Below are 13,833 nucleotides of genomic sequence, written 5' to 3' on the forward strand. Positions count from 1 at the left end.
CATGACTGAACAACAGGGGTCTTTAGGAACGCAATGTGATGGTAAATTGTAGACAAAGGTACTCTACTGCGATGATATGATCATCTCTGGACAATCAGTTTCCAAACACTGATAGAAGACATTCGAGAATGGTGTCGGATATTACAGTGTGAGCTCCCGCTGCTGCATTTGAGAAAGAGATGTGCTAGGAGGGATCCACAAATGGAGAGGTCAGGGCTTGATCAGGAGCCAACACACCACAGATGCTAATGGCACGATCTATCAATTCTAGGTATTGAACATCAGATGTGGTAGTAGTAGCATTGGAGTCTACAGATCTCACAGTGCCACCCCCCTCGGTAGCCGACAGAGGTGTGGATGTATCACTAACTGTGACTTCTTTGGTATTAGTGAGTGACCATGCTGTAGAGGACGGTTGAGGAGGAGGAGGAGGAGGAGGAGAGCTTAAGCCAAGTTCTCGTTGTAGGAGGACTATAGGGGCTTTCGGGTTAGCAGGCCTAGTGGGCATCCTCATACTCGTAGTGTGAAGAGGAAGAGGATGGCATCCATTCCAATGGGGTATCTCCACACGTAGACCCTGAACAGAAGGCACTCCCGGTGGACCCCACCTGCGAGTAGGGCCTCCTACCAAGCCACCGTATTTGGTAGGCTCATCATTATGCTGCATCAGATTGATAATATCAATATCACCATTGGAATGGTTGAAGCGCAAGCTGAGCCTCCTAGTAGGATGAGGCCCAGAAGCCATGAGAGGGTAGTCCTGTTGCAGTGGGCTCGACGACGGGAATGGTCGCTGGACCGAAGCTGAGACTGATGACCAATGCTGCAGCATGGAGTAGTGATGTCCATCTTGGAGCAAGTGATCAAGTATCCTCCTCTTCTGTAGATGTATCGATGTCAGCTTGGTCAAGTAGAGTTCACATATACTACAATACCATACCGCACCTTCTGCAAGCTCCTGCGATGGAGGTATACTAGGACTATCACCCATAAGAATAGCCTAGAGGAAAGGATGGTAAGATGCACTTGAAGCGACAACCTACCACTAGGGACATTGCGTGGACCCTCATCTTAGCCCTCCAATTTTGTTCTTGTTGTTGTTGTTGTTGGACAGCATCATGATATCCAGGTTCCCAACCCGCTGCCCTCTTCATTCTACTACTAATGAACTAGTCGGATAGGAAGTAGCGCACGATTGCCGAGGGTGAACACAATACAGCAGACGATGAAGCAAGAGTATTCCATCTCCAACTAGTGACGATTTACTACGAGTATTGTCAGGATGCTACATGAACGTAGTGGGATAATAGAGTAGCCCAGTACTGAGATAGGTGGGAATATGTTATTGAATAATATAATGCTTTCATTAGGAGATCATCAATACCAGTCATACGCTTGTAGTAATGTCGGCCGCTGATGACGAACTGGGCATCGATGATGATGGTAGGGAGGTACCAGTTGCTGACTTATCAAATGTCTGAGAAGATGCCACCCTTACAACTGACCGCGTTACAAGTATTACTCTCACCTCCCGTGAATTAGTCGCTGGACTAGTCTTTGGAATCTTCCTCACTGGTGAGGATACATGATCATGATGACCAGCTACCCCATGTGATGAAGGCCTCTTATTACCCACTTCAGTTGCCTGATATTATCATCAGGCCCACCCGTGACCACGACCATACTACCTCTACATGTTCCTTTCCATCTATACTACCATTACCCCCTTCATCCACCCCTTGTTCATGATGTTCTCCTTCCTCCATTGCTGCTGCAGTTGCAGTAGCCCTCTCCCTCATAGCATCAGCCACAGCTGCTACCCATCTCTGATATGCCCGTAGCTGCTCATGGTATTGTAGCTCTGCTAATTGCCGTGCCTCTCTAGGAGTAAGGTTCCGTCTAATCTCAGATGCACTAGGCTTCTCTACAGGGATGTCCGAAAGAAAAGGTTGAGCCGAGGCAGGCAACAAGGTAGCTGAATACAGTGAGACGATATTATACGACACGAACAATATCAGTTCCCAGATAGTACTACCAGATAGGTTCGGATCCAAGCCAAGAGCTTTTGCAGTATCATGCGCCTCATCAGCATCCTTTCTACTACTCCCCTGTTGCAATAGAGTAGCTGCCGCGCCACCCACAACTGGTCCTCCTGAATGCCATGATGAGCCAACTCAGATCGCCGTTACTACCTTCAATAGGTTGCTGCTCTTTAACGCTGGGTATTACAGCATTCTCGCTATCGGCAGTTGCAGGTCCATTAGCATCCTCCACTGGAGTAGTATCATCCTTGTCCATACCACTCCTCGGGGAACTCCCTACGCCTGCTGTTGTTGTTGCTGCTGCCGCAAGAGCAGCGGCCTTCCCGCGGGTCAAGATTCCCTCGGTTTGAGCGCCCATTGATGTAGCATTATCATCCTCCTTAGTAGTACTGTCACCAACCTTGGATGGTGTTTGCTTATGAAGCAGCCGCCTCTCAATGATGAGGCTGCTGTTGTCGGACATCTACGACGAGCAGTAGCCCTTTGAAAAAGTAGTACTACACAAGTACAGCTCAATTTCATGTTGTCGTCAATACACACGGAGAATCACCAATCGTATCGGCTTGACTCAACTCGACAACAACTCATAACATTGAAACTCACAAGAATAATCATGCTGAGAGCTCCTACCGCATGGAAGCAGCGAGCCTGTATGCATCAGACATGATGATATCATCATCAGAATAGAGGCCAAGCTTTAGAGTGGGAACTACACCCCCGTATCACTAGCATCTGAGGGTGGCTCCACTTTATCCTCCCTCTTGGTCTTCCGTAGGTGAAGGCTTGCGTTCATCCCAATACCAACCTTGCTAACAGCGGCAGAGTCCAACAATCTTGTATTCCGTACACAACTATACCTAGGGGCACAGAGTCGAGGGTAAGGGGGTATTACGTACACTACCTACCCAGCTACTCTCGATAGCAGCAGATCCCGCTATAAGCTATCCATGCCTCTAGCACTGTTATACGATTACCACTCACACCAGCATCGATAACGACCAGGATCAGTTGATGCAGCTGTAGCGGTAGCTGAGTGGTACTTCCCATTTAGGTGTAGTCCGTAAGAGCTCCTCAATCATGCTGTTATCTTCGAAACACTCCACAGTGAGTATCTTATCACAGAAGTGCTCCTTCATAACATCACGGCAGAGTAGAGGGTATACATACCCTACAGCATCGCCACACCGATCACATATGTCAAGTATTGACCATCCCACAGCACTCCTAACTACACAGCAACAACCGGAGAGTACCACACTTGCCCTTGAGTAACTCGCTATAGTCCCTCCTTCAACAAATAAACACGTCCCGACAATACATAAGCTTCTCAGTAACGTTGCCGGGTCCTCTGTCGGGTGTCCATCCAAACAGCGCACCTTGTAAAAGTATCATGCCAAAATGATGAAGCCTACCGCAAGAGTACCTTCGCTCCGCTGTTCAGCCACTCCAATGTTGTGAAGCTCTTACTCCTATCAAACTGTTGGTTGTTGATAATGTTAGAAGGATTATTAGAGTATCTCACCACCTTTACCTCGAAGGACTCAGTATACGGCCAGATAGTGAGTGGAGTACCTGAGAGTCTACGAACAGGTAATAGTAGCTACTAGCATTACTAATAACAGCGAGTGGCATCTTAGTAATCGTAGTGTTGATGTTCCTCCACATCATAGCATTTAGTGTATGGGGAATGGTATTCTTCAAGGACTGGTAATAATAATAACAACAATACTATCGTAGAATTGTATCATCGATATTTCTTAGCTTCATCAAAGCCCCCAAGCCGCCAGTACTGAGTGAGACTTTGCAGCATAAGAAGACCAAGTAGTCTACTTATTATCATCACTGCTTTTCTAGCTTCATTTGAACGCTGGTGTTACAGTAAAAGCTGGCTCCACCAGCATTCTACAGGTTCCTTGTATTTCAACTGTGAACGTGTTACCCTTTCGGGGCAGCGTTTGTGGCAGATGACCCTTCCGCTCGAGTCTGTAATCTGAGAATTTCCTTTCATGCGACTTGATCGAACGAAGGCTCAGTTACAAAATAGCAAAGGAGCAAATAGCAAGAAAGTGCTAATTAGCTGGAATGTATATTCCCTGCGGCTTTTGCTGTTGTGCTAGTGTGTAAAAACGCTATGGCTGATATACAGAAGAGCAAAGTAGCAAAATGCACTTTACAAATACGCAAATTTGCCGTTTTGTATAACAGAAACTGCTCGAATGAATATCGTTTGCTTGTTTATATTTCAGAAAATTGCTAGAATATATAAAAGTTGCCGCTATATGAAGTGCTACTATGTAACAAAGTTGAGCAATTTTGCTCAAAGAAGGGGCAAACCAATAAATTGCTCCTTCTACTATTGAGCAAATTGCTACTTTTCAGAGGAGCAATTTGCCGCTTTGCGAATGAGCAACCCCGCAATGGAGCAAATTTTTTCTGTTCTACAATCGGAAGAAGAAATTGAAATTTCGCACGCGATATTCGAACCTTGGTGGGTTGTTGGTGGTTGTGTTGAGCATTGCATTATAGTTTCGAAGTCTCTGAGTGGTGACTATTTTGCAAAGTTCTTTGGTTCTGTCGATATAGATAAGTATAGTTGCAGCACTGGGAGAATGATGGATGGACTATTGTAAGTAGTAGATCGTTACTAACGACTTACGTAGATTCGTAAAGGGCTCGTTGGGTTTTCATATTTTCTACATCATTGCAGTTCGCACATGGTCACAGAAGGGACCGGGATTGCCGGAAAGAGATTCCCGAGAAACTCAGGAAGCTCAAAGAGGGAACTCGAAAGTAGTGTCAGAAGTAGTGAAGGGGAAACACTGGTGGTATTGGGATTGTGGTTAAAACTTTTGCTATGCTCTGTATTATGTTTGCAAGTAGAGGATTTGTGTTTACATGGTAGTTCGTATTGGGCGGAATTACTCGTACTGAGTGATCCGAGATCACTTATTTGGATCAACATGGATCACTCATCTGCAGTGCAGTGCTGTATTGCAGGCACCCCAGTGGTGCCCATGCGAGATGTTGTGGCTTTCATACTCGCATCCTGATCCCTACGTAGCCTATTGCATGCGAACCAATATGCTCTTCGGTAGTCTGAGCAAATACTGGTCATTGCAGAAAGATGCCCCGCGCGAAAATCGAAATTATCGAGGAAAGAGGCAGGCTGGTTTAGCCCTCCGCATTTACCCGGCGCTGCACAAGTTCTTCCGAGGTACCAGATGTGAGGAGATAGTGCGAAAGAACTCGTCTAACAACAATGCTATTTTATTGGTGGAGGAGTATGAGAGCCACGCGGCAAAAGAATTGCAGCAGAAGCGGTCGAAAGAGGACAAGGGAATCGAAGTAGTTTCTCCAATCACTAGAGACTAGCGACCATGTACGCACTCGCAGTAAGGTAGGCATCTCAGTGGTGCTCAGCTGTTGTAGCTGCTACAAGTAGCTATCTCGGTGATTGGTAGAGTGAAGTTTGCACGTTCCTCAATATGCTCCTCATGCAGTCCCTAAAAGTAACTCTACGAAGGCACTCTAGTGGTGCCCGGGAGTGAATATTGTGTGCGGAGGGCTGTAGAATTCATATTTAGTAATTCTGTCCGTGTTGCGTTACCCCTGTACAATTCTTCGACACCTCTGCACAGTCCATAATAATAGCTCCACGAAAGCACCCTGATGAGTGCCACTGCCCATGAGTGAACGTTTCTCGTGTAGAATGTCAAAGTTGCCCGTAATTCTTACGACGTACGGCATTACGTCGTAATGCCTACTTGAGGGTTTAACTTGTGGGTATTGTTGAGTCGTCAATACGTACAATCGTATTAAACCATGAGACACAATTGATACGATGCAAAAAGAGAGAAGATACTCGAAGATGGGGACTCAATTTAACTGTTATCTCATCTGATTTAATCGCGACATGCAAGAGCAATCATGTTTTCGGTATTCAGCATTGATCATAACTCGCGCTGTCTTCGGAGTGGATGATATATCTCACTAGAGTGCTATCACGCTTTCATCCGGTACTAAGTGACTCCCTTGAAGTGAGACACGAGGTGTGACACCTCTGATAGATACTTAGTAACTTACTAATAGTAAGTGGATAGGGCATGAACATGCACCAGAATGGATATAAGACGCAATACCATAATCGAACGAGAAATGCTATCATATAACTATGTTTGCTCGACTGTATATTGCTCGTACGAATAATGCAAAAGGGCAAGTTTGCTAATAACGCTAACAGAGACGCAGTTTGAGCGAGTGAGCAAAACGCTAGTATATATTCCCGCAGGGCGTAAGTTACAAGAGAGCAAATAGCCGAAACATAAAAGTAGCGCAGCGTTGTCACATACCGGCAACTGCCAATTTGTATATTTCATGCAGGAACATCACACAATAGCAAACCTTAAAAGGTGCCAGACTATATAATTACAACGCGAAACATATTAAACAGCAAATGAGCACAACTTGCCAGAATAACGAAAACGTGCGGGCGAAGCACACTTGGGCAAAAGTGCCAGCGTGTAAAACACTCCGGGGAAATATACAATGCAGCAAAAAAAGAGCAAGAAAGAGCGACTTGCTGGAAAACACTTTCGAATTTGTTACTTTCAACATTTGGTTGCTAAAACCTATACCAGAACTTGCTAGGGTGTAAATGTGGTTGCTACTTTGTAACTGAGAGAGCGGCACATACAAATGAGCAAAAAGGTGAGACTGTCAAGAATTATAGCATTTGGCAAATCCGCAACATTAGCAAAAAGTTGCGATTGCCGGATTGTATTACACCGTCGAACGGATACCATACTTGTGGCGGGTACTCAGATAATGACCTATATGATAAGCTGTCTGGTGAGCAGAAGTGGTAGAAGTCTGGCTAGTTCAGTTATCTTCGGGTCGTGGCAACTGCTTTGGGACTACACCTTACTACTCTACGGTCTATTATTCTTGTCACGATGTGCTTGTGTTATTTTCTCAGTAGTGGTTGCTACACTTAGTGATGCTCACAATCTTGCTGCAATTTAATAGGCGTTCCAGTCATCCCGAAATTTATGTTTCCGAGCTCTGTTGACGGTTTCCTACAGGCATTCTTAGTACTGTCATCTACTATACCGCTTGTGACCACTGTTGCCTCCGCAAACTATTCAAGAGTGCATCGGCTCAACTATGCGAATTTTGTACGTTCAGAACATTTCACAGTACAAGTAATAGTGGGAGGGGCTCAGGGATGGAAAGCAGCTGATCACAAATCATCAAAATCAATCGATACCACTAATAGCACTCGGTATCCCGAACTCAAAGCGTGTTGACTCAGTCATGGGAATATATAAACATGTACGTGCCGATGGGGGAACCCAAAACGCGGACGCTGGGGCAGGGCAGGAATAATGCAGACACGGTTCCGTGCAAAATACAGAATGACGTCCCCTGCCTCAGCGCCGGGAAATCCCCACGGAGAACCCATCCAGCACGTCACGCTTTGGTCCGGCCATCGCCAACATGACGGAGAGGCGGCGTCGTCGGTCTGCACACGCGCTGCATCATCTGCCCGAACTCCAGCGCCTCAGCCTCACGTATATCCATGTACCTCTTGTAGGAGCCACCGTGGACCTGTTGGTGTCTCAAAACCTGTGTCAACGTAGCTCCACCCCCCGAAGTGATATCCTGCGTGGAGCCCCGGCGAAAGCTGTGAGAGGCGTAATCGTTGGGGTGCGGTACACCGATCTCCACAAGGACTCGACGGAGTTCGTCGTTGAAGTACGCGAGAGTCACAGGGAACCAGCGGCCGAATGGGACGGGTGGATCACGCCCTTGAACGCCCCTCCCGGACAGTATTCGGCGTAGGAACTTCAGCCTGTGATAGGCGCATATGAGAGGGTCAACCTGGCACACGCATGGTCTCGTTATCTCGCACGGGCCTTTCATGTTTTTGCGTGAGGCCAGGTGGATTGTGAACTCGTCCGCGGAGGAGGAGATGGCGGCTTCCGTCAGTGGGAGTAGCTCACTCTGGACGCGCATGGCGCACGTATAGGCGGTGAGGCAGGCGACTGCGAACTGTCCCTCTTTGAACTCCTTCCTCTTCTTGTCGGGGTAGGCCTTGTCTACACCTTTTCCCGTGCAAGTTTGACAAGTGAGCAGACAAGAATGACAATGTTATCATCAAGAGTGACAATGAGAATCCAAGTTTGTCACTTTTCTATCTTGTAACAACCAACATTGACAATGAGAATCCAAGTTTGTCACAATCTAAATTTGTAGCAATCAAGATTGACAATGAGAATCCAAGTTTGTCACTTTTATATTTTGTAGCAACCAAGTTTGACAGTGAGAATTCATGTTTGACACTGGCAGAATATATTACAATCAAGGATGACAATGTTCCACACGAGTTTGACAATACGCACACAAGTTTGACAATACACATCCAAGTTTGACATTGAAGAGGGTTTCTCTGTGGTCAGAGCCTATATCAAGGAGAAGCTGAGTGAGAGGGGCCCGATAACAGATAGGCATAGAGCTGAAGAGCAACACATGTTCTTATACCCGTACCGGGAAGATATGCTGCGAGGAATGTGTGATGATGCTATGCAAAAGCTAACCACTGACAAGATAGGAGCCGTGTATAGGCTATCGGATACTTGGGAACAAAGGGAGTCAAGGGGTCGCTTTTTGAATTCTTTCGATGTCATCCCAAGTTTACATAGAGCTCTCGATGACTCGGGAGCCTCCTTACTATGTAATGCGTGTGATTTTTCAAGTGGGCAATCAGTTTAAACCGTGTCAACATGTCGAGTCGAAGTGTCAAACTTGGACGTGTATTGTCAAACTTGTGTGCGTATTGTCAAACTCGTGTGGAACATTGTCATTCTTGATTGTAATATATTCTGCCAATGTCAAACATGAATTCTCACTGTCAAACTTGGTTGCTACAAAATAGAAAAGTGACAAACTTGGATTTTCATTGTCAATCTTGATTGTAAAATATCTCGATTATGACATACTTGAATTCTTAAAGTCAAACTTGATTGTAACAGAATTGAATTGTGACATACTTGGATTCTCATTGTCACTCTTGATAGTGACATTGTCATTCTTGTCTGCTCACTTGTCAAACTTGCACGGGGAAAGGTGTAGTGTTGATCTGGACCAAAGAGAGTCTGCTCGCCGGAGGATGGCCTTCAGAGTGTCTATACGTAGCCCCTTTTTCTGAGTTGGGAGGCCTGAGCTTTGAGAAATGGCCCGGGCGGTGGTGCGAACAGCGTCGTTGTAGAAGGGTGCCATAGATATCGTCGTTATCGGCGACATCACCCTGGTGGAAAACTTGACGCCAGTTAAGTAATTGTCCATGGTCGTGCCCTTCCTGAAGAGTGTGAGCCGCAAGGTTAGCGTTGCCGGGTCGACGGGTAGAGATGGCCGATGAAGCAGCTTGCAGAATCTGCTGTAGCTCTTCATGCCTTGAAGGTATGTGCGGAAGGTGCTGCGTCGGATATTCGTTAGAACTCGTATCACGCCGCGTGATCCACGCGCCATTGTTGCAGAACAGCTGTTGGGGAAAGGCCTGAGTAGAGAGCATAGGCGGAGCCGGTGGACGAAGGGCGAGTGTTGGGCCAGTGGCTCTAGGGAGGTTGCCCTCACCGTGATGGCTCCCTCGAGAAAGGGTGTGCCGTTTCATCAGGGAGCCCCCCGCGGATACCCGCAGATTGATCAGCGCAAGCCGTTATCGGTCTCGTTAGGTGATACTACCAACTTTTCATCAGAAACAGTGCTAAGCTCACTGAGCGAGCTGAGTTCAGCGGTCCCTGTCTTCCAGCCAGGTTTGCCATGGCGGTTGGGACAAGAGGCCGCTTTTGATCCATCCAAGCTCCCTCATCTCGTCTATTTTCCCTCTGCTCGGCAAATCGGCCGGGTTAGATGCTGATGGGACCCTGGTAGTCCAGAGGCCGATATGACTTGTAGCGGCGATTTTCCACGTATGCTGGGCGAGGGCGTTCAAGTCGCTGCACGAGCTATAGCCTTTGCGGACAACCCCCTCCGCCACAGTGGAGTCGATGTAGAGAGTGATGTTGATCGAGCCGTTCTTCGGCTGAGGCGCCCTAGGGGTATTGGTGTGTGAAGCCAGTGGTATAGAGCAAATAGTACCGCCATGGTCTCGAGGGGATGTATGTCCGTGCCCCTGATGTCGAAGGCATCGTAGATGTCAGGCGGGGGCTTCCACGCGGAGTAGAAGACTCGGCTATGTCCTGGTATAGCCAATACACTGCCGATACAGGAATGTTTACGGAAGCCAGTCTGAGAGGGGATAAGAGAATATTCGGCGTCCGTGTAGATGATCACGTGTGGTGTAGTGGAGTGGAGGGACACGCAGCGTTTGGGGCAGTTGTGCAGGGCCCACAGGAACCACCTCAGCGCCGTGGCGATGTGGCTATCGTCGTCGAATCTGTGAGGGGACCTACGCTCGGTGCCTGCCGACAGTAGACTCCTGGCGTATAGGGCTCTGAGGTAGGCCCTGCCGTTCCAGCCGTAGAATACCGTTGAGGCAAAACTCAACTTGCCGGCGAGTTTTGAACTCTCCGCCGGGGTGAGTCTCCTCCGGTTCAGAACGTCTGTGATGGTGGCTGCCAGTTTTGCAGACCGTGCCTCGTCCAAGTCTAGCGTGACATGGGTTTCCGAGATTGTGACCACCAAACCCAACAGCTTGCACGTGTCGGTCGGGTGTAGGAACTTGGACTGCTTCGTTGCTAGTCCTATCAGCTGGTTAATCTTTTCGAAGATGTCGAAGCAGAGATCCGCTTCGTCGGACGGTGCGAGTATGAAGAAGTCGTCGACGTAGACGAAGGCTACTATGTTGAAGGCCTCTCTCAGGATGCCCACGATGGCGCGGGTGAGCCTAGAGTATTGTAGCATTGAGGCACGGTGGCCGAACGCCATACAGGCATGCTCGAAGTAGGCGGTGTGGTCGGAGTTGGCATTGGCGAGGCCGTCCGGTCGTTGTAAGCGCACTGCCAAGACGTCGCGATCCAGTGGTGATGTGCACACTTGGCGGTAGGCCTGGGCGTGGTCGCCCTTGAAGATGTGGTAGCTCCTACGTAGGCCAGTCCTCGAGTCGCCACTCTTGAAAAGAGCGAGGGCGTCGGTTAGGTCGTCGACCGTGTCGAGCTTGACCCGTTCCGGTATGGATACCAGACGATTCACTCCGCTGATTGTCATGTCGTCAATCTCTCTCATCTTCCCTGGTTCGGTTTTTGGCGAAGCGGGGGGAGTATAGCCAGCCTGCGGGATGCCGTTCGTTCATCTCGTTCTCGGAGAAGGGACCAAGGAGCCGCCCCTTTTCTACCTCTGCCCGGGCCTGTTCCCAGAGGGTGGCCGTTGAGGTCGGGTCGTGGTCGTAGAAAAGGTAACAATACGTGGCTACCATAGATCGCGAGAATAATACAGACCGACAAACACGAAACGTAGAATCTCGCTCGCCACTGGCGGCGTAGGACCGGGCTATTAGTCTTACAGTGTGCCTACACACTGGGCACATTAGACACATCCGAGATCAAGATTTTGGTACCTCTCAAAAGTGCAACGTGATTCATTATGTGAAGCTTGGTAATGATATCTTTTTGATCCACGGTTCATGTTGTTACAACTCCTACAGAACTACACCCCAGTGGGGTGACCCCACAAACGCTTGATATACCCTAATTGACATGCTGGAATGATCCTTAGCTTGTATGATCATTGAGATTGATACCGATCAAGCCTTCCACTACAAGCAGATTCCCCATCGCAAGTGTCATGCTCGGCCACTCGTGACGGGTAACCTAAATGATGTAAGGCTCGCCTCCGCAACTGTCAAAGGTTCTCACACATGCGAAGGTCCGGATGCGCCTTCCGTGAAAGGCTACATTGAGATGAAGGAGCGGGCTAAAAAGCTGTCGGTGAGGGCACGTGTCATGGACCCATTCCAGGAGGTGACTTCGGGCATGGACGATGCAGCGGTAGCGGGGCTACCGAGTCGCAAAGCGATACATGAGACTTTGCGCAAAACAAAAAAAGCTTCTGTCGGGCTACCGACGGCCCCATCCAGTCGGGAAGGGCTAGCGGCTTTGTCTTCTGCATATGTCCATGTGAATGCCGGGGGCTCAAGTCGTTCAACCTTATTGTTCGATAGCGGCGAAGGGGATAAGGATCGCCTATTCATCTGGATGGATCCTTGGGTGAAGGAGATGATGAAGAACGACGGAGAAGATTTTCACATTTCTGTGGATGGGACGTTCAAGACCTCTCCGACTCATTGGGCCCAGAAATTCACGGTCATGGTGCGCTTCGACTGTGGCCGTATGTTTCCTCTATTCTATGCCATTCTTCCGTGAAAGAATGGAAATTCTTACGAGCGTTTCGTTGCGGCGATAGAAGGATCGCTGACTCAGGAATCCTGAGTCAGGATGTGGGGAGCTACATGATGGATTTCGAATACGCTGTGAGAAAAGCTTTCGAAGGCGTATTCGGGAAAGGGAAGGTTATTTGTTGCTACTTCCACTTCTGCCAGAACATAAGGCGGAAGATCGAGAGCCTTATACGGAAGCCGGCTGCTTCTAAGGAGCAGCAGGCTCTGCGAGAAGAGGTTTACTACGCCATATTGGCGCGCTCCCCTTCCTTCGGAAGGAATCCTTCCGCTTGATCTCGTGGACTTGGGAATGGATTTCATCTTCGACAAACTCTCGGAGACGACCGCCGTTTTCTGTTGAAGTACCTTCGCCCTCACTACGGCACGAAAGGTATTCATCCAGCAAGATTGTGGAACTTGCGTTAGCGCGTTGAGCAAGAACTACCGCGTACGAATAGTGGCCAGGAAGGATTCCACAACCGTTGGAACGGTCATTTTCCGGGATCGAGCCATCCTACAATCTGGTCATGGATTAGCGTCGTTCATGATCTTATGAAGGAGAGGAGGGCCGAATTACTTATGATGCGAGAGGGGGAAATCTGGCCACGTGAAGCTCGATACCTCGAGAATGACGCGATACTGCGCAGAGTTTGTCGCTTCAGAATAGGTTCGGAGAGCTGGTTCGACAAAGTAAGGGCTTCTATCAGGATGATCGTGAAGGATATGCCTCGCGAAGTTGACGAGGCGGAGTCTCTAGAGTTCCCTACCATTGAGCGTGCTACTGATGCGAAGCGCAAGGCAGACTTTGGTTCCAATTATTCGGAAATTAGGCAGGGTCCCAGTTATCCCAATTATTAGGCAGGGTCTCAGGGTATCGCAGTTCAAGCACCTTCCCAGGAGAAGTCGGGCTCAGACGGAACTGGCCATAGGAGCGACAAGGAGCGGAACTCCTTCCCAACTTGGCGTAATCTTCCGGGGAGAGAAGTGGGTACGACCTTGCTCTTAACGACCCAGGATCGAGATAATCTGCTTGTCGAGGACTCGAGCATTTCCGACCAGGTGATAGAGGCTTGGATGACCCGTATCGAACACAAGTTCAAAAGGAAGGTGAATCGAGCTCAGGCAGTATGGCTATCGGGCTATGGGTTTTCCCCTGTGCCTGACAATGATTTGGTTGTGTTGCAGCCAATATCTGACGGTGGTTGTCACTTTACCTGCATGGTGCGGATTATTGGTGATATATTTTACTTTGATAGTTCATACGGAGAGCAGGCTAGTGTCTCGGAATACATGAAGGTACGGCTGAGGCAGCTCTACGGATCTGGTGCTGAGGTGGTATGCCCTTCTGCCCAACAGCAAACCATTGGAAGCAATCTTTGTGGGGCGTTCGTGTTGGCACGACTAACGGCATAATATGCC

The 13,833-nt window shown here is 48.5% G+C and overlaps 4 protein-coding genes across 4 annotated transcripts; 1 reads left to right on the forward strand and 3 right to left on the reverse strand.

Moving 5' to 3' along the window:
* Positions 1-510: 510 nt before the first annotated feature.
* Pmar_PMAR000686 (hypothetical protein) lies at positions 511-748 on the reverse strand (the record flags this gene model as incomplete). Its single annotated transcript, XM_002781110.1, has 2 exons — positions 511-577; positions 609-748. The coding sequence occupies 2 exons, from the start codon at positions 746-748 to the stop codon at positions 511-513; spliced, it is 207 nt and encodes a 68-aa protein (XP_002781156.1).
* Positions 749-1,253: 505 nt separating this feature from the next.
* Pmar_PMAR000687 (hypothetical protein) lies at positions 1,254-2,528 on the reverse strand. The gene is made up of 5 exons (XM_002781111.1): positions 2,193-2,528; positions 2,036-2,152; positions 1,689-1,975; positions 1,529-1,645; positions 1,254-1,477 (listed from the first exon to the last, which is right to left on the reverse strand). The coding sequence occupies exons 1-5, from the start codon at positions 2,503-2,505 to the stop codon at positions 1,388-1,390; spliced, it is 924 nt and encodes a 307-aa protein (XP_002781157.1). The 5' UTR covers positions 2,506-2,528; the 3' UTR covers positions 1,254-1,387.
* Positions 2,529-3,535: 1,007 nt separating this feature from the next.
* On the forward strand, positions 3,536-3,867 carry Pmar_PMAR000688 (hypothetical protein; the record flags this gene model as incomplete). The annotated part of the gene is made up of 3 exons (XM_002781112.1): positions 3,536-3,632; positions 3,680-3,749; positions 3,804-3,867. The coding sequence occupies 3 exons, from the start codon at positions 3,536-3,538 to the stop codon at positions 3,865-3,867; spliced, it is 231 nt and encodes a 76-aa protein (XP_002781158.1).
* A 5,961-nt stretch (positions 3,868-9,828) lies between these two features.
* On the reverse strand, positions 9,829-11,246 carry Pmar_PMAR000689 (hypothetical protein; the record flags this gene model as incomplete). The annotated part of the gene is made up of 2 exons (XM_002781113.1): positions 9,829-10,122; positions 10,179-11,246. 2 exons carry the CDS (start codon positions 11,244-11,246, stop codon positions 9,829-9,831), a joined length of 1,362 nt encoding a protein of 453 aa, XP_002781159.1.
* Between the last annotated feature and the right edge of the window lie 2,587 nt (positions 11,247-13,833).

The sequence above is a fragment of the Perkinsus marinus genome (assembly GCF_000006405.1).
Source record: "Perkinsus marinus ATCC 50983 genomic scaffold scf_1104296943560, whole genome shotgun sequence".
Taxonomy (NCBI): domain Eukaryota; phylum Perkinsozoa; order Perkinsida; family Perkinsidae; genus Perkinsus; species Perkinsus marinus.